Raw genomic sequence first — 20,751 nt, forward strand, 5'->3', positions numbered from 1 at the left:
CCAGAAATGTAGAGGCATACAACATGGAAGGTCTCAAAGATTTGCTTGCTCCTAAAACACTCCACTGGTTCAGTTATGTGGCAAATGTATTTTGGATTTTGCTCGGAATTATCCTATCTCCAATCTTTCTCGACATTGAAAACAGCGAACCGACAGACTTCCGTTGTGGCTCAAGTGACGACAAGGAACTCATTCGTGGAAAGTGTTACGAAGAGTACGATAAACAATACAACAAATTCCCTGTTTATGGATTCGTGATTATTAACTTCCTTGTGACTGCAAGTGTTTGTGGAATATACTCACAAGCGGTGAAGTCGAAAGTTGAGGAACTTGAAAACAACCCTAGAAACGCGGATTTAGCGCAAAGTTCCCGGAAAAAGCTTTTCAAAGCGTATTGTTCGCAACTTTTCGCCAGATTTCTTCTTGGAATATTTTTTCTCGTTCTGCAGACCAAATTACTTTACCCTCTCAACTTTCCCTCGAACTTTAACTGTAACTTAACCAGAGACGGGAGGTTTTCAGATATTACGGCCAGTGCGTCTCGTAACGAAACCGAAACGCAAACGTCATACGAATGTCATAATCAACGAGGAGCTAAGAAGACCGTCTGGGCTAATGCCGTGATCGTTGTAACTGGAACGTTTGCACTTCTTGTGTTTATCGAGTCCCTGTATATGTTGTTATGTTGTGCGAGAAAAGTAAGCTTCAGAGCCTTTACGGAGGACCAGGAATTTCATAAATGTTATCTGAGTTCGAATAAGCCAACAGACGAACAAGTCCCAAGGAAAGCCGAACGAACTGATAGGGATCCTTTATTTCATTCAGATGAGGGTGAAAGACTAGAAGAGTATCCCAAAACCAGAGAAAACTCGCAACAAACACTACCAGGAGATATTTTTGGTGCTGAAAAACAGAAGACACTTGATGTTGGTCGTCCTGGAATTGGAAAAACTATGGCTACTAGAAATGATGGCGATGATGATGGAGATGTACAAGACAAGGGGAGAAGGCTTTGGGACGCGTTAAAAAACAAAAAAATTGATCGCGGCGTCGACCGTATATCAATAATTAAAACACTACTAAAAAAGGGCGCGCCAGTAAATTTCAGGGAACCCAATAGTAAGGTGAGAAACTTTATAAATAAGTTTTCTGTAGTTATTATTTGCCGCGGCATTACGCCTCACTCTTACCTACGTAAAAACAAACACGAGAGTGCAAGGAAATCTTATCCAGCACACAGACAGTCCAACTCCATCGTTCCATCGCGTCGCATCATTGCTCTTTCGTTCTTCATTCATGACGGTGGTAAACTTTAAATAATTTTCCATTGATTTTATGCGCGATTGAGCTGTATCGCGTCGAAAGTGTCAATAATTTCGAAGAAAAATCTTAAGCGTTATACTTTCTTAAATGAAGAAAATACAGGTTAGACCTATTGTATTTGGCAGTTCAACATTTCGTACAGTCTGATCGACTGCGCTGCAGTGTAGTGCAGTGCTCGAATCGGCTTAGCCTTTTATATGTCGTCTGCATAGTCAGTGAGTTAGTTGCCTACAGAATCCTTGGTTTATAATTTCAATTTCTTTTTCCTAACTCGGGTATGAGGTAGTTAATGTAATTAGAATCAATCCGTGTGGTTTTGTTTAGTCTGTTTACTTAAGAGGCATTTATCTTTTCGGTTTTCGGGGAAACCCTATTGTTTGTTTTCCTTTCAATTTGACATCGTTAAGTTTGCATTCAATTTGACATTGATAAGATTAAGGTGTCATGGCGACTGGATGTGTTTTCGCTGTGTTTTCCTGAGCTGCGTTCTTTACATTGTATTTCTGCTTTCTTATGTCTGCTCTCCGCATCCAAACGATTCACTGCACCATCTTAAGGAAAAAGGATTGAAGTAATCTACGTTTTAAACCGTTATCCACGGTTTTCGCGGTAGTGTGGTCACTCTTCTCAGAATTCGAGTCAACTTCTGCCACCTTCTTGGGTTTCTTGCACACCGTCGCACGACGTTTTTAGCCTCAAGTTTGGCCTACTATCCCAACTCAGTTGCTGGGTTCCGGCTGATAAGGCTTCTTTCTTGAGGCGACATTTCTGCCAATCCTGGTCCAGCTCCTAACTGTAATAAAAACTTGTGTTCAGTCTGCTGACCATCAAGAGATTCAATGCGATGTTTGTCTCTGCTGGTGTCACATCAAATGTCGGTAAAGTAACATCTGCTGAATACACCAAACTTGTCTCCTTGACTGTCAGCTTCCCATGGAGCTGCCCTGTGTGTGTAATTACAACTTCAAAGAATCTGCCTTTTTCTGACATTAGAAATCCCAGCCCCGGTTTGGATCCTTCTTCAGATGCTGACACGAGTATTCTGAATGAATCATTCGGATAACATTAACACCGTCCATGTCCAACCAACACCATCACCAAACAGCAACCTGTCTACCTGTCAGCTCCTAGCTTCCCAAGATACCAAGGTATCTTCTGGCTTAAAGGGGATGATCATCAATTGCAACGGCCTCAAGGGTCCATCTCGTTTCTCCGAATTTCAAGTTCTTCTTGACTTTCACAAACCTGATATCATCCTCGGCTGTGAATCAAAGCTTGACTGAGTGCCGACCTATTCAGTCTTTCCGCCCACCTATTCCGTGTCCAGAAAGGACCGAAATCCTAATGTGGGAGGTGTGTTCCAGTCGATTTAGTCTGAAATCATTTGCGAGGAAAAGCCTAACTATAGAAAAGATTGCGAAATCCTCTGGTCATCAGTTAAGATCGGTAAATGTAAAACTCCCCACCTAGCATCTTGTTACAGACCACCAAATTCTCCCCAAGATGTTTTGGAACAATTTTCAGATTCCTTTAATTGTGTCTTCGAATCCTCTAATCATCACCCTAACATAATAGCATCAGGAGAATTTAACCTTGGTGATATTGACTGGTCCGCTGAGGTTCCATTTTCGGCTGCAGGCTCTTAGTGACATCCCTGATAATGCCTGTTAGAAACTCTGAAGAAATAGTCACACCCAGTCATCCAGTTTCCTTTACTTTGCGATAGATGTGTTAAGGTGATTCCATAGTAAAAGAACCTAACATAGATTTTAGCTAAAACTTGGTACACTGATGTAACAAGTCAAGAAGATGATAAAAAAGTAATAAAAAGTGGGGGTCACCGTGCTCGTTTTGACGTCACAATGCTGACAAACACGGCTATTTAGGACCCTTTTACAAAAACCGCGGGCAGCGAAAACCTAGACAAAAAGGAGAGATTTTTTCGATGATGCATGTGACATCACACAGAATTTGACTTTAATGTATTGTTTATCCACTTACGTACCAGAAAAATGCCTTTTAATGCCCTTGTTTTTACTTTACGCTCCAATGTAGAATTAAATTGGACGCGCGCTTTTCGACCCGTGATGGCTCAATCCGTACAATTTAGTAAAATTGCCAAAAAACTGAACATAGATTTGTGCCAATTTTTTTCTCATCGAAAGGAAGCACTGTCCTTATTAAAATCATGAAATAAAAAATGGGGGTCACCGTACTCGTTTTTGCGGTAAGGCTGCAGAAAGTGCGCACCAAACGCATTTTCTCCGATTTTTGAGAGAGGACTGGGGCAAGTTTCTAAATAGAATGTATTTGAAAGGAGGAAGAAAGAATTAAAACATTCGTTTTATATCGAAATATCACATTTAGGACAGAATGTGATAAAGAAAGTGTTTAAATGAAAATCAAAGTGAGTAAGCACAAGTTAAACATCCACTATAGAGGTTCTCCGAGAGGAGGTCGAACTCAGCAACACGCGTACTGCTTACGTTATGCACATTCCCAACACATTGAGTCTCACCGCGGCAACAAACAACAGCAAGCAAAAATTCCAATAGCGTTTCTCTTCAGTCAACTTCATTTTAATAATATTACTTCACATGCTCTTTTTTACGGCAGCCATCTTGTTATGCGCAGTAAGAGATGCGCAGTGCAAAACTAGGGAATCACCTTAAAAGCCTTCTATCCCCACCCCCCACCAGTCACCCACCCTCTGTTAGGGCTATCTCTAGGCTGTCTGCTGGTACCTGCCTTCATGTTCAGCTCTCTCAAATTTTTACGTCCATCTTGGATTGACTATTGGCTTACTTATCGGCACGTTTTACCAATTTTCCTCAGATGTACTTTCCTAATTTATAAATTTCCTAAAAATTTTAGATGGCGCAAGCGGAATGTTCCGACGGAACATTTGCCGAACTTTTTTTTCTCGTGGAAGTTTTTCCATCTTTCAGGCACATTTTGCTTATGTTTTAGGTAATCTGTCTAATAGTATTTTATCTCCCTAGATAAATCAAAGGACCCCTCTTCACTTCGTAGTATATGAAATTGGTGGAGATGATGATCTTTTGGACATGCTGTTAAAGAATGGAGCTGACGCAAATTTAGTTGACTATGTATGTTTTATTCTACCTTAAGCCTTGTTTTTTTGTCTGTGGTATGATATGTGTTAAATAAACTAAAATGGTATTTGTTTTTTGCAGTTTGGCTACACACCACTACATTTAGCTGCGGAGAAAGGCAATCTCGGGGCTGTCAAGGCATTGGTTAGAAATCCTTACAGCCCCGCTGACTACAGCAAACAAAGCAACGTAAGTGTTTGCTTGTGATTCTTTTATTGTGTTGCCTAGACCAGCCTTCAAGTATTTACAAGCTAATTATGATCAAAGGTTAGGGAGTATATATGTGGGCGAGATAGAGCAAGTTTTACGTGATAGAAGGTCCAAACGCCCTTGATCAGATTGCGTTTTATGCATGCGATTGCCATTCATTCTTAGTGAAGGCTATACGAATGCCGTCTACATACCTGCCACTCATGCGTAATAGCAAACTTGAGATTTGGATTGAGGGCTCCTCTGGTCGCCCGCAATTAGCTTACACTTCCTACAAAGTAACATTGCTACTAATATCGCTTTGGTTCAGTGTAACACCGTTGCGCAAGGTATACAATTTTGGAAAACGCGTGGGAAGAATTTCTGTTGAATTCCCGAAAAAACTTCACTTGCCCTTCGGGCAAACAAAGAACTAAATTCCCTAGCCAAAGCAGCAAAATCCACTAGCTTCGGACAAGTTTAGATGAGCGAAACAACGTCTTTTCACGTGGAGCACTCCTTTTGATACATTTCGTTGCCGTCACTGCACGACTATGACGTGAAATTGTCTTATTTTGCGCTTTATGGAGAACATGAACAAACAAATTTCTCTTCCTCTATCCAGTGGATAAATCTCCTCCCATTTGATCCAGGAGAGTTCAACTGAGTAAGTTGGGATAATCGCGCTTAAGTCTCAAAGAACGTGAAGACACTTTTTAAGTGACGTTTTCACCCGCCCTCGCTGTTTCGGTATCTTTAACTCCCTCTTTAAACCAAACACTTACGACGACACTGCGACTATGGCTGAAAACAATTATAGTGGCATTCAGATTTGGGTGCAAGTACGAGGTCGCTGATTAGAAGTACAACTTTGGAATCTTCAACCTTGTTGTTTGCCTAGTACAAATCTTGTTACTGATCAGCAGATTACTCCAATGACACGAAAAGTCAATATGAACTATGTTTATTCAGGATAATGTGCGATGTATCCTAATGACACAACAACAACACAAATTGTTCTTATTGAAAATCGAGTGCCAAATTTCCCGGATCTTTGGTGAAATGTATTTTCATTTTGACAAAGCTCAACGAAACACCGCTGCAAGTAGCAGAGAGACGTGGACATCATCATGTGAAGACTTACCTTCTTAAGTTGGAGAGAGGAGAGACTGACGTCCAATCAGATGGCACTAATGTAGACGAATCCGTCGATGGTAAGTCATAGATTTCTTCTTAGGAAAGGACCATTAGAAAACAGAAGGGAGAGGTGTGGGGAGGTCAATTCAACCCTGCGAGTAATTTTATTTATTTTTTTTGGTTTACCTGGTGTGCATGTTGTTTCTTCTTCTTAGCTTGTATGTATCTTTTTCTGCCTGTTCAGGCTGTATGAATTTTTTTTCACGTGTATTTTTTCGTGTATGGATTTATTTCAGTCCTCTCCCTTTACTTTTCCAATGGCCCATCCCCTCAAACTTGATGGTCCATGGAAGGTGTACACTGGACGAAAAAACGGATTTACTAATGTTTGCGAAAGGTGCAAATATGTGGTAAATTTGGAGCTCCAAATTTGCATTACATTTGCGCTGTCAGCTAAAGTGTGGGCAAATACATATATTTGCTAGATAGGTATTGATACGCAAAAGTCAAGTAAATGTAATGGTTTGATACAATTTTGATACATATTTGCAGCATGGGCAAATCTTCAACATTTCCACCAATTTACTCAAATTTACATCCTTTGCAAAAATGACAGTTTTCACTGTACTTCAAATGCAGGCAAAAATATTGTAAAACCCCTAATTTGCACTGGTGTTTGCTCTTGTTTTTCCAGGATACCAAAAGAACACTTTTGCATGTGGTTTACTCGTATTTGCCTTGAGAGCAAAAACAATAAATTTCTACACATTTGGCTGTATCATAAATTTGAACATTTGTATTATAATTATCCATATTTGCAGAGGGAGCAAATATAGTGAACTGCATAACATTTGCTGACAGTCAAAGGTGATGTGCATGTGACATTTCCTATATGTTTGATTCGTTTTGTGACTAAAGTAAATTTCCAATCTCAACTGTAACATTACATTGTTACAATAAAATTTTGTACACGCTGTGAGCCTCTGCCCAGAGGTCCAACCCCCTACATGCATCTTTCCTGTTAACTGTTTTATATGCACTGTCATTTTAATATAAAGTAATCAGAAACCAGCTACTTTTTTTGACAATTTTACAGTCACAAATTTCTTCTGTTAGTCTTTTTACAGAACGAATCAAATTTGGTCCAAAATAAAAAGTTTTGTGGATTTCAAACTCAGGGTTGTGATTATTCACTTGTACACAATTTCCTCATGGTCATTTAACCAACAAACTTAATTCAAATTAAAACCAACAATTTAACTTTAACCGGTATTTGTTGTAGTTTTGACTGCCCACCTAGAGATGACCGCATCTCGATGGTAGGCTTCCTAAAAATGACCACATTTTGAAAACCCAACAGCCAATACTACAACAAAATATGGTGAAACTGCTCACAATTTTATTTGAACATTAACTCAGCCAACAAATTTATGAAAGGCTAATTTTTCTTACTCTGTTGTTTGCAACCCTGAGTTTGGGTTTCACTGATTTTTTTGTTGATTTTGACTTTTACTGTTCATTAAGTGCTACCCATTCAATCCAAAAAAGTCATAACATTTTTGCTGGCTAAAATCCACCTGAATCCTGGTTATTTGATCTTGGGATACAAGGAGCGGGGTTGTGGCTTCCCAAAAAAATTCTGATGAAGAGAGGGTCTTCATATACAGGAGCTATCGGTCAAATCCCACCCGACAAAGCCTCCCCCCCCCACTCCCCATAAAAAATGAACAGACCCCTATTGGGTTACAGGAGCTCTGAGTTGGCCTTGGATCATGAAAAGTTTAAAGCTATAAAGAAAAAACTAAGGCGGTGAAACAAATTAACATGCAGCATTTATCCTTCCAGGCTTGGTTGTTCAAAGCTGGGTTAAGATAACCCAAGGTTTATACGAAATATGAACTCAGATATGAAAGTTTCAAAAACAAATTGATTTGAATTCCTTTTGTCTACAATTTGGTGACTGGATACGTAAAAAAGAAAAGAACAAATTATCTGACAAAATGCTTTTGATTAAAAGGAAAAAAAAACGCGGGTTAAAATCTAACCCTGGGTCAGTGCTAATCGGTCTTTGGAACAACTGGGCCCCGGTCTTTTTTAGGGTCCAATAATTCTAAATCACATAACCACTTTGAAGTGAGTCAATGATACACAACCTGGGAATGTGTTGCATTCCTCTTCCGTCATTTGATAATAATAAAGCCTAGGGTCGTACAACGGGCAAGGATGTCCGAGTACTAAAACTAGAAATTCAAAATCATACAGTAACTGTTCTATACCGTACAGATCGAGGGCCCACACTACCTGCCCTTTATTATACAAGTAATACACTAAACAAATCTACTGGACAAAGGTCCAGTAGTCAGATCATTTACTCTATTTCTTGTACATTATACTAAAAAATCAAATTTGGTCCAAAATAAAAAGTTTTGTGGATTTCAAACTCAGGGTTGTGATTATTCACTTGTACACAATTTCCTCATGGTCATTTAACCAACAAACTTAATTCAAATTAAAACCAACAATTTAACTTTAACCGGTATTTGTTGTAGTTTTGACTGCCCACCTAGAGATGACCGCATCTCGATGGTAGGCTTCCTAAAAATGACCACATTTTGAAAACCCAACAGCCAATACTACAACAAAATATGGTGAAACTGCTCACAATTTTATTTGAACATTAACTCAGCCAACAAATTTATGAAAGGCTAATTTTTCTTACTCCGTTGTTTGCAACCCTGAGTTTGAGTTTCACTGATTGTAATGTTGATTTTGAATTTTACTGTTCATTAAGTACTACCCGTTCAATCCCAAAAAGTCATAGCATTTTTGCTGACTAAAATTCACCTGAATCCTGGTTATTTGATCTTGGGATACAAGGAGCGGGGTTGTGGCTTCCCAAAAAAAATTCTGATGAAGAGAGGGTCTTCATATACAGGAGCTATCGGTCAAATCCCACCCGACAAAGCCTCCCCCCCCCCCCCCCATAAAAAATGAACAGACCACTATTGGGTTACAGGAGCTCTGAGTTGGCCTTGGATCATGAAAAGTTTAAAGCTATAAAGAAAAAACTAAGGCGGTGAAACAAATTAACATGCAGCATTTATCCTTCCAGGCTGGGTTGTTCAAAGCTGGGTTAAGATAACCCAAGGTTAGTACGAAATATAAATTCAGATATAAAAGTTTTAAAAACAAATTCATTTGAATAATTCCTTTTGCGTACAATTTGGTGATTTGATACTTAAAAAAGAAAAGAGAAAATTATCTGACAAAATGCTTTTGATTAAAAGAAAAAAGAAACGCGGGGTTAAAATCTAACCCTGGGTTAGTGCTAATCGGTCTTTGGAACAACTGGGCCCCGGTCTCTTTTAGGGTCCAATTCTAAATCACATAACCACTTCGAAGTGAGTCAATGGTACATAACCTGGGCATGTGTTGCATTCCTCTTCTGTCATTTGATAATAGTAAAGCCTAGGGTCGCACAATGGGCAGGGATCTCCAATTACTAAAACTAAAAATTCAAAATGACACAGTAACTGTTGTATATAGTTACAGAGGGCCCACACTACCTCCCCTTTACATAAAGTAAATACACCACAACAAATCTACTGGACAAAGGTCCAGTAGTCAGATCATTAATTTACTGTATTTTTTCTACATCATAATATTATTATTAAAAAGCTAACAATAACAAGGCCACCCACAGTACCTTAAATTTGGTCCAAAAAAAAAAGTTCTGTGCATTTCAAAGTCAGGGTTGAGATTATTCACTTGTACACAATTTCCTCATGGCCATTTATTCAAGAAACTTCACATCAAAACTGACAATTTTGTTCTTACCGCTATCTTGATGGTGAGCCTCCTAAAAATAACCACATTTTGAAAGCCCAACAGCCAATACTACAACAAATGGTGAAATTGCTTTGTATTTCATATATTTTGTGAATAGAAACTCAGCACAGACATGAACGAATAATTTCTTTGCTGCTCTTTACAACCCTGATTTTGAGTTCAATATGATTTGTCTTTTTAAACTGCTCAAACAGACTGGCGAGATTTATATCAGCCTTCACTCAACAACATTAACATGGTGCATTTCTTCATGTAAACCTAAACTTCTTAGACCAACGGGGTTTACATCTTCAATATTTTTATACCCTTTTCACTAAATGAGTCAAATTTTCATAGATTTATTTAGTATAGGAATTCACACAGTAAGATAACTTTTTGATTTTCCTTTTTAAATAGGAATACGATATTCTATAATTGCTTGACAGAAAAAAGGTTCCAGTAAAAAATTTGTTTTGAGCAGTGACAGAAGACATGAAACAGTAAATCTCAACTTTGGATCTGTCTGAAGGCATTTTCTTTGCCCTTCCACAAAATGACTTTCTACTTTCACTTTGCCACTAACTTTTGCCATGACTTATTAATGCCAAGTGAAAACATAATATCTGAGGCATATTTCTGAATCTATATGTCAGTGCTAGTGAGCAGTCATGGACTGCTGTTTTGAAAGGGCATCCGATAGCAAGATAGCCTTTCGCAAATCAGTGAGCATTGGGTGGTACATATTGTTTACCTCTGTAAGAATAATGTTGTCACTCTTTATATCTCTGTGGCGAAACCTCTACGAGTGCAATTTTTCTATAGCTTCACACAATTTCAGTACATTATGTTCCCTGCAGAACACTGTGAAAGGGACATGGATTTACTTAGCAGGGCACGGCACAAAGTGCAAGAAAAATAATATTGTAAAGATGCTAAAAATATAACACAAGGAAGTACACGTGAGGTTTCTTTTTTGTGACATTTACCCCAAACAGATGGGGTATTGATGGATGGGAGCATTCAGTATATAACCTTCACTTCTGTTATCTTGTGAAGAGGAAAAATGATTACTGTAAATAAATTGACACCCACTGGAATACCCCTGTAGCATTTCTTCATGCACAGACCACAAACAGCTTCCCCATGTTGAACCTGTATTTCATTGATCTCTTTATCTTTTGGAGAGTTCAGGTGATGCAACTCAATTTCAAGAACATTGGAAATAACTCCTGTACCACTCAAGGAAAAATCTGAAACAAATGTACAAAAAAAGTCACTAAACCCACTAAAAATAACTGGTAATTCTACCTTTATTGAAAATATTGTGAAATTAAATGAATTGTGTTATTTGTGTTGCCATTATCTTTAAGGACATTATAAATACACATGTGGCACATTTTAGCATTTTTGACCTTTGGACTCAGCTTACATTGTACAGCTGTATCATCATAAATTATTATAAACAAAACAACCTTGTATATGAAAACATGACAAAACAAAACAGAAAAAAATGACAGTAACGCATATAAAATAAAGGCCCCACCCTACCCCTGTCAAAATCACTGGTACATGTACGGGTATTACGCTCAATATGTCAATATAGCGCCAGAGGAAGTATAAATTACTCAAGCAATTAATATTGAGCTACTTCTGCCAAATACCAATAAATTAGCATTTTAACATTGCATAACTACATATTTTGCTGACTTAACACCACTTAAATTTTTCAACAAGGCTTTTTTCAGCTGGATCACTATCATACGCACGCGACACGCGTGCACATTCATGTATGGATGCAAATGTAGTTTATTCCCGGTTATAACATAGATGTGGCAGTAGAAGCACGATATACAAAGCAAAATACATCGACTTTACCTTTTAAATTTCGAATATCCTTTAGAAAAAATCCACCAACATAGGCAATCTCTTCCTCCCGCCAAATCGTCAAAAGACCGCGCGCCCGATTTCCCAAGCACTTGCGCCTCAATGGTGCTGGTCAGCGACAGTCTGCATAAGCGTTCGAGAACGAGGCACAACAATTGAAATCCAAATTTCGTCGACCGTTACCACGTTCCATTGCCATCGATTTGCCATCAGCTTTTACTTCATACGTTTAACGCCATATTTATCAAGAGTTTTCGAATTTTCCTTCTCTGTGGGGTTGACTGTCGAGTATGGAGGAATCGGCCAGTCTTATTTGTTCGAATTTATCGCACGAATGTGTCCTCAAAGAACTTATAAAATAATCGCTCGACCTCGAGGGAACTGCATACTTATAGACCGTTCGACGAAAAGGAAATTGTACTTATCCACCATGAAAGACATCTAGATAGCTCCCTCGGCGACGATCAAGTAGTAACGAGTGGATCCAAGAAAAGCAGCCGTTAGTACTTAGTACATAGATGCTGTTAGCAGACATTGTAAAACTAAGAAGAGGCAGGAGAAATGCAAGGACAAACAAATGCTGAGGGAGCAACTAATCGGGAGTAAAAGAAATGCTCAGTAAGTATAAGAAAGTTCATTGTTACTGTTAAGCCATTAATGATGCTATTTGAGAATACCTACATTTGCATTCCCAATATTCAGTAATCAACAAGGACTCACCCCTGGCCTACTCCTGAAACTTTATTTGTCCTGTTGTTTTAAAAAATACTGTAATCTTTTATTTGGTTGTTCTCTTCAGATAAATGGTATTGGAAATTTAATAAGAATTGAAGCAAGTGTTAATTCCCCACTAAGGCCAAAAATAACCTTATCCTCTAGTGCCTACTTTCTCCAAAGGCTTTTCCAAAATTTAAAAGGGGAGTAAAGCCAGTGACTGCCATGGTGCTGAAAACAAGGGGTAGCTAGAATTAAGATCATGGTACCCTGCTTTCACTGATTTTTTTTTTTTTATGATCACCCCATGTAATAGCCTGAAATTCATCCGATAAGGGATTCTGGAATCCGGGAAATTTTTGCTTATGAAATCCAGAATTTGGGCAATTTTTGTTGTGGAATCCTAAATTCTGAGCTTTGAAACCTGAAATACAGGTCAAACAATTGGAATCCAGAAACCAAGTAATCCACTGAAAAAGGTTCCGGAATCCGCAGCGTGGAATCCAGAATCTAAAACTATCTTGGATTCCCTCATATGAGGCAATTATAGTATAATTAAACTTTTGTTCCCAAGATACACTGTAAGTGATGGCAATATTGCAGAAGAAGCAGGTCCATGAAGTTTTAAGTAATATGTCAACAATGTTGTTATGGTAGTGATGTAGTGGGACACTCACTATAAAATTAATACAATGATTTACCTGGAGTCAATTGTCTTGTTACAAAAGGGTTTCTCACATTCATTTTTTCATTTTGTTTTTTGCTCAAAGAAGGTCTTAGTTTTAACAGGTACAGTGTAATCAGAATTATGATGACCGGTTGGGGTTAGATTTGAGACATGAAAGTTACGAGCCAGCAATTTGTTTAAACTAGTTAATTTTGATATCAGTTAACTCAGGAAATAAGTAAGTTTAGTCACCTACTGTGACTGCAGCCAGTAATAATACATGTAATATCTAATAGCAACCTTTATGCTATAAAAGGCTAGAATATTTAGACAGAAAAGGACAATAGTATTTTTCATGACAACCATCTACAGCTTTAGTTTCAATATTGATGGTCTCAATTATGTATAATTTCTGTTTGTTGCAGAAAAAGCTAAAGAGACAACCCTTTTCCAGTCAACCTCTATTTCGAAGAAGGATTGTTGTAAGTTCAAAGCTTGTATAATGTGGAGTACATGTCTTCAGAGCAAGGCAATACAACCAAGGAGATGACAAATCCGAGAAAAGTGCTTTGCAGGAGGCCTCTAGCATGGAGGAGTCAACAACTTAGCTTGTAAAAACCTCTTTGCCTAGATGAACAGTAAAGTAAAATTGAAACAGTCACATGTAATCCGGTCATTACTCAATGACAATAGGAAGGAGGAATGGCTTCTCCTCAGAGCAGGAGGCACCAGATAATGCTCCTGAATTTGCTTTGTGATAAGGAAATATAAGTTAATCCAATGCTCTTAAAAAAATTCCAGATTATTTATGACTGGTCATACTTACAGGTACATGTACATGTAGCTCTGCAAATACAGTTATCCTTTAATCACTCTCTGTTTATGACACTGTTTTTTAGAAAAAGATAAATCTGTGTAAACAGTACAAATCCTGATGGTGTTGATTTGTCCTGAGAATTCTGGTGGCAGGTAGATCAAATTGGTTGATGTGATAAATTTTTCATTAGAATCCTTTGGCTATTGTTTGCAAGTAATGTACCAGTCAGCAGGTTAAAAAGGCCAATTAATGTACAAATGTTTCTTTTAAATCTATTTGCTTATCTGCAGGCATTTGAGTTCTGCAGGCACCACTTCACAGTACATGTGTACCGATTACAGCAATTGCAACTGACCTGCTTGAACAAAAAACAACACAAATTTAGGCACATCCTGCTTTTTGTCATGATTTAGTATGGAATTTTGCAAAGGATTGCAACATGACTCAAGAAAAAGAGTATTGAGAGACAGCCGTGTAGTTATTTTGCAGGCTAGCCAGGTCAACCTTTTGTACTACTTGTACGTGTATACTGAATTTAAAATAATTATTAGCTTCTTTCATTGGGACCAACTACAGTGACAATGGTAACGTTGACATGCTGTGGAATACTTACAGCTGGTCATTACTTTAATGACCCTCAATTTTCTTAGAACAGGGCAAGTACTAGAAGCTCCGGCTGGTACTTCCTCTAAGAGCATATCCAATACTATACAGGAACCATTAGCAACAAAAATGAAGTTAAAGAAGTCTGATCTGAATTTGAATAGCTACATGTACCTAAACTATTTCTTAGTTTGCTAAATGCTATAACCCAGTTGTTATACCAGCAAAAATTGGAAACTGGTAGCAAGAATTAGGCCTTTCATTCTCATAGAGCCTAAAGAAAAAAATGCCACCAGAATCAAATTTTGTTTAATCTGTAAATAGCAATTAATACAAAAATACTAATTATTTATTAAAATGGGTGTCTTGAGGGTTACATTGAGTTGGAACAGGATTTTGTCCTTAGATGCAAAAGTTTAAGTAAGAAATAGTCTTGTCATAAGTAAATATTGGTCCAAGCTAAGGGTAAAAGGATTTTTAACCTGTTTCTGAGTTGCAAAAACCTAAACAACTGAAATAGGTTTGAGGCAACTCTGAAACACCTACAGCTGTATGTAGAATATCTTACACATTTAGATGAAGAACAATTTCCTTATAATATTAATAGTTAGTAATGATGTGATAGAGCATAGAGTGGAGACAAGTAAACATCAACGAACTGTAAAATTGGGAATTAATATGAAGAGCTGTATGTACAGCTGTATACTGTAGTTTGTAAAGTCTGTTATAATGTGTAAGCTACTTTTTTTTTTTTTTTTTTTTTTTTTTTTTTTTTTTGTAAGCTACTTTGGTTTATGGAATAAATCATTTGAACATTAATGGGAGATCACTGCTAGAATTTCTTTCCGTAACTTTAAAGTTTGAAGCTATAAACTTCAAGATTAATTATGGCCACTTGTTAGGAACCTGAAGTGAGCCATGTTATAATTAAAAATAATTTAAAAATTTTATCGCATTTGCTACAACCCAAGCAAACTCGTTTAAACCTTCGAAGTTGCATTTGCTACTTGAGAAAACATGCTCAATTTTATGGGTTTGATGACATTTGCCAACCAAATTAAAGTCAGAATTTGATTACATTTGCTACCTGAGCGAAAAATTGTACAATAGTAACAGTTTGATCAGATTTGCTGCTTAAGCAACTTTGTTCAAAACTTGACTTTTGACCACATTTGCCGCTACAAGCAAAATTCTGTGTTTGATCAAATTTGCACACCCTAGAAAATTTGTTCAAAGTTTAGGTTTGCTAACATTTGCTTCGTGAGCAAACATGTTTAATACAAAGAGTTTAGTTACATTTGCTATTCAAAGCAATCTGGTTTAATTATGAAAATTTGATCACCCAAGATAACCCAAGCAAACATTGTTCAAATTAGATACTTCGCTCACATTTGCAAAGCCGCGTAAAAGTTCTGAAAATAACAGGTTTACATGCTTTTACATCTAAAGCAAAAGCTGTGCAAAACAGCAGATTTGCGCTATCATTTGCGTAATGTGCAAATATAGTTCAAAGAAACATATTTGCCTACACATTTGAACCATCTGCAAATGACCCTCAAATCCATGGCTGCCCATTATCTTTGCACCAAGATGTAAATGTTGTGCAAATGTGGCATTTACCGTCATTGCTACGGATAGCAAATCTAGTGCAATATCAGTCTTTGCTCTTGCGCAAAATTGTGCAAATGTGGTATTTGCTACACATTTGCTGTAATTTGGCTACCCTAGTAAATCCATTTTTTCGTCCAGTGTAACACCCGCGGACGGCGATAGGCGCGCGAGAAAGGATGTTCTAACGCGTCCATCGAGTTTCGTGCGCCTTAATTTCTCTCTGTCCCTTGCCCTTTGAAACGCCTAACAAGCAGACAATCTGGGAACAAGGTAAGTTTTATCGAACAATAACAATTGGTGAATTTATTCATCTTCTGCGTAATTACATTGTATTTTACATTTGTAGGAGAAGTTATTTGATATGAGTGCCTGCATTTTTTGCGCAGGTTCCGTCGTGAGAGTAAATGTTCATGCGGATGATTGCAAGGTTAACCTCATGGTCGGCAACCATAGTACAATGAATTTAAACAGTTGGTTAAGGTAAGGGAACAGACATAAAATGACCCAGACCAAAGCTGTTTGCGTGACTATAATTACGTCGTTTGTATAAGAAAAGGCCATTTCCGAGTTGCTCCAAGCCTCTGAGGCTAAGTGCGAAGGCATTGATCTTAAAATATTTTTTTTATTCTCGTGCAAATAAAACTCATTTTCACAAGAAAATTTTACACTTAGCCTCGTTTCGAAAGTTAGAGTTTTTTAGAACTCGGAAATGGACCATTACCCAGCGGGATACTGCTTTGTTAGAGTCAAGGAAATGTGAGTTTGAGTTTAATCCAAAACTTATTTTCATATGTCATGGCCTGGGCAGGTTGCATAAAACCTTCTCAAGATAAGAGGGCTCTTGTTTTGAAATAGTTCCCTTAATCTCAATATGTTTTTTGCAACCCGACCCACGCGCCCCATGATATAGAACTAGAACAAGTTACACACTTGTTTTTACAATAGTGTTAGATATATTATTATATATATCTAGCCGGATTTTTTCAGCCGTTACCGCCAAAGTAGCCATTATAAAAACTAAGAGTGCAACCCTTGTTTTTTTTTCTCTTCTCCTCCTTTCTTCCCTTTCGCTCTTTCTTTTTTCTTTTCCTTTTCCTTCGCAAGTGTGATGTTCGAGCTTGTCGGGCGCAAAAACCTACCTTTTGGCCCCTTTTCACTTAAATCGCTGCAAATTTTCTCAGGTTCGTTTTCAAAAAAACAGCTAGATATTATTATTCATTAAAAATATTCTCCCTCTCTTATTGACCGAAATCCCCTAGCTAATTCTTGATAACCAGCGAGCGTCGACCAAGTTTGGAAGACGTTTGCAAAATTCCACGATAAAATGGCGTCAATGCTACAGGCTATCGCCAGAAAAAGACGTGGCATCCGAGAAGCCCGGGGGACGAGGTTGCATTAGTTCAGTCGTTTTGATAGAAAATGGCGGGAGAATTAGCACGTTTTGGTAAGAAAGTCAAGAAAGACCACTCTTTATGTGAGGCTGAGTATGATCTGAATAATTATGTAGATCGAGGAGAGTGCTATCCGCCGACGCTGGAGGCCGATGCGGATAACCAATAATTGCTATTATTATTCATTCAAAATATTTTCCCGATTCTGATTGGCTAAAAGTACGCGTTTAATTCACCATAACTAGTTACTGATGACCAAATTTGGAAGAATTTTGTGTTTAACGAGGAAATGACGTCAAAAATGCAGCGTTTTCGCAGGTTAAGGCACCGTTAACCGAGAAGACCTGGGGACGAGGTTGAGTTGTTTTGATTGTGAACTTGAAAAATGGCAGACATTTCACTCGTTTCAAGAGTAAGAACTAGGCGGAAAAATAGCTAAAAACATGACAAGAACAGCAAGAAGACAACTCGAAGGACGACATCTGCTATGTGGAGAATATATTTGCGGAGCTGGACAAACCTAAAGGTGCACTATGGAAGATGAACTTGACATCGATGGATCGATGGAGGTAAGCATGTTTTAGCCATGTTTTTAAACTAGGAATAATTTTGAATGAATAATAAAACAATTATTGAATTCGGCTTTCGTATCTTATGAAGAATTATGGAGATCTCGGAGGGTGTTATCCGCCTCGGCCTACGGCCTCGACGGATAACACCCTCCTCGATCTCCATAATTCTTCATAAGATACTCAGCCTCATTCATTAATTGTTAAATAACTGTAATCGTTGTGTTAAAGGAACTTAAATAATTTCCCCCATCAAATCATCTGAACTCTCTTTTTCCCAATGTACGAGAGAGTTCTCCGCGGCTGTAAGACCACGCCAGAATTGGTCTTCTGCAGATAATCTGTTCCATCAGGTGCATTTCTTGCAGGAAGTCTCCTCTGCGAAAATGCCACTCATTCTAACGAAGGCAGGGGTCCAACTTCAGTGTGTTGATGCATGTGAAAAGGCCTTTGGCACCCACAAGGACACCTGCAACGAAATCATGTCTTGGGCTAAAATGGCTTAGCACGCGCGTCTTGCAACTGTTTGGTCCTAATTAGTTTTTAAGGCAAGGAAGTGATGGCCTTTTTCACCCACTTCGAGTTCTTGTAGACAACATCATCGCACGGCACCCACGGCATTGTTCGTCCAGCTTCCAGCAAATGTTCACCACCTCCGTTTGTCACTCTTTAACTCACCCCTCAGTAGTCTTAGACCCTGTTTACATAGAATGGGGGACCCCGGTTTACTGGGGTAGGTTTCTTTTGTTTTGTGTTTCTCAGAGCGTGAAAACAAAAGAAACCAACCCCTCTAGACCGGGGTCCCCCACTCCATGTAAACAGGCCTTTAATCTATTACGAAGCTGGGATTTTTGGCTCATTTAGTCAACTGTACATTTCCATGCGTCAAAGGCTGAACAACTTAACCTGTTGTGGGCAGTGTAGCAAGAATATTTTTGTAGGCACTTGGAAGGAGAAATACGTGAAAATGCAGTGAACTGGACATCGTTTAACAATGCTTAAACAATAAATCCAGGAACTGACGGGAACGTCTCGTTCAGTGACCTTCAAGCTGCTCATCGAGAAATCGTTTTGTAACCTCAGATGACAGCGTTTGTTCTTAATACTTGAATTAAATAACAATATTTGTACAAGAACAGCTAGCCGACTTTAAAAATGAACCGGTTTAACAGAATAGTGTAACTGTGTACTAAAAGTCTTCCATATTTAGTCACTTCAGAGTAGAAAGTGACGTATGCAAGTCAGAGCAAAGTAGATTTTGAAATAAATTCTTCATTTTATGCTGGCCCTAAGGACGTAGCCACCAAGATGGAAAATTGTTTAAAATTTTCACTTTTTTAATAAATGAAGATAGTCGTTATTTCAGTCTTCCCATAGGTCCTTAGAATGGAATTTTCGATCAAATCTCAGATCGTTGGATTAAAATAGCGTCTTTTTATTTAATTCAGTAACAATTGTTGTCCTCAAATAGGGTAACTTCGGAGAACAAAACAATCTACACCCCTCCCCCCTCCCCCCATTCAAAGTTGGGGTGTTTTTGTTTTCCACAGGTAGCCTGAACAGCGGCAAAACATTGCATGGAGGGGATGTCAACTAATTTTGTTGCCGATTGAATCGTGAACTAAATGTTCGCTTTTCACCCTATGGGAGAAGATTACGATTATTGACCAAACAGAACGTTGTGTAGATTTAAATCATAAGATAGATATTTATTTTATTAAATTCCACACAGTGGTGACTGTATTTAGAGAGGGTGACACTTGAAAGTTATGATGGGAACTGACAATAAATACACTGTTATTTAACCGACTAGGTCGGGACTCTCTGCATGTCAAAAGACACCAGTACTTGTAAACAGAATCAGTTTTAGTCAGTGTCTGTTTGTACTTGTACATTACTATTAAATTTAATTACTGTTAAAAAGATTGAACAAGTACAACGCCACGACGGTGAAGACGGCGCGCACAGATCCAATAGTCAAATAGAGCACCGGACGTCGGGCCCAGTCCTTTCCGCGCGCTATCGCTAGAAGCTCACTGGTCTTGTTTATTAGCAGTTTTTCTCAGTCTTGTAACTGTGTTTACGTTCCTTGTTTTCGTGATTTTCTGGTTTCAGAAATTTGCTCGGCTCTTGTTTTGAGCTAATATAAACACTGAAGAGGCTAAATAACGTTTTGTTTGTTTATTTGTTTATTTATTTATTTATTTATTTTTATCTGAGGATAAATAAAGTTTTATGTGTTTACTTTTAATTTTATCTCTTTGTCTTTTAATTCATTTTATGTAGACTCAAGTAAAGTGTGTAGTAAAGGTAAAGTCAACTGTAAACCTGACCAGAATGGCAATACCGATTCTGAGTTTTACTTCATCTTTTGATTGCAAAGATGAAACACATTAATTAACAATCTTTTCCCTTATTTTATATAATTTTGATTGTCGAAAAAACAATTTTTCTGAATGTCTGGAGAAAATCACGATAAGTTCTCAAATTTCATTTTGGACAATTTTATTAACCAAATAAGCCTTTTGCATTTATAATGACGGAGTTTACCTTACACTGTTTACAATAGAGAAACGTCAGCGAATACTTATTCACATTGATCAGTGACTAAGTTAACCAATGTTAGTGCGCTCATAGACCGTTATATATCAACAAACACGTCAGTCGCACGCTGTTTCGATTATTACTTTATCCATAAATATCGTAAATTGCCAATCCCCATTTTCTCGCAGGTGTTTTGAGTACCAGAAAACGATTTCCGTGAAATCCGGCAAGTCTGTTTTTAAGAAATCAGTCTCACTTAAAAACCTTAGCATACTTTTGTTTCTAGTATACTCTTGTTTTTAGTATGGTGGCGTAATCAAACAGCGAAGCGAACATCAACAACTCTCCGCGACGAATA

The 20,751-nt window shown here is 38.0% G+C and overlaps 1 protein-coding gene across 2 annotated transcripts; it reads left to right on the forward strand.

Annotated features, from left to right (window-relative positions):
- LOC140924157 (uncharacterized) lies at positions 1-20,100 on the forward strand. 2 transcript variants are annotated; one of them, XM_073374185.1, is made up of 6 exons: positions 1-1,124; positions 4,326-4,433; positions 4,521-4,628; positions 5,713-5,842; positions 16,276-16,369; positions 18,218-20,100. In XM_073374185.1, the coding sequence occupies exons 1-6, from the start codon at positions 24-26 to the stop codon at positions 18,249-18,251; spliced, it is 1,575 nt and encodes a 524-aa protein (XP_073230286.1). In that variant the 5' UTR covers positions 1-23; the 3' UTR covers positions 18,252-20,100. The 2 variants fall into 2 exon arrangements, with proteins under 2 accessions (XP_073230286.1, XP_073230287.1); XM_073374186.1 differs by having other exon boundaries at positions 19,400-20,100.
- The last annotated feature ends 651 nt before the right edge of the window (positions 20,101-20,751 follow it).

Source organism: Porites lutea, chromosome 14 (genome assembly GCF_958299795.1).
Source record: "Porites lutea chromosome 14, jaPorLute2.1, whole genome shotgun sequence".
NCBI classification, from domain to species: Eukaryota; Metazoa; Cnidaria; class Anthozoa; order Scleractinia; family Poritidae; genus Porites; species Porites lutea.

What these genes read in the sequence shown, in the direction of transcription:
- LOC140924157 (XM_073374185.1), top strand. Translation starts at nt 24, where the DNA reads ATGGAAGGTCTCAAAGATTTGCTTGCTCCTAAAACACTCCACTGGTTC. An exon ending in TCAGGGAACCCAATAGTAAG is followed by an intron (nt 1,125 to 4,325) that starts GTGAGAAACTTT and finishes TTATCTCCCTAG; the next exon opens with ATAAATCAAAGGACCCCTCT. An exon ending in AATTTAAACAGTTGGTTAAG is followed by an intron (nt 16,370 to 18,217) that starts GTAAGGGAACAG and finishes CATTTCTTGCAG; the next exon opens with GAAGTCTCCTCTGCGAAAAT.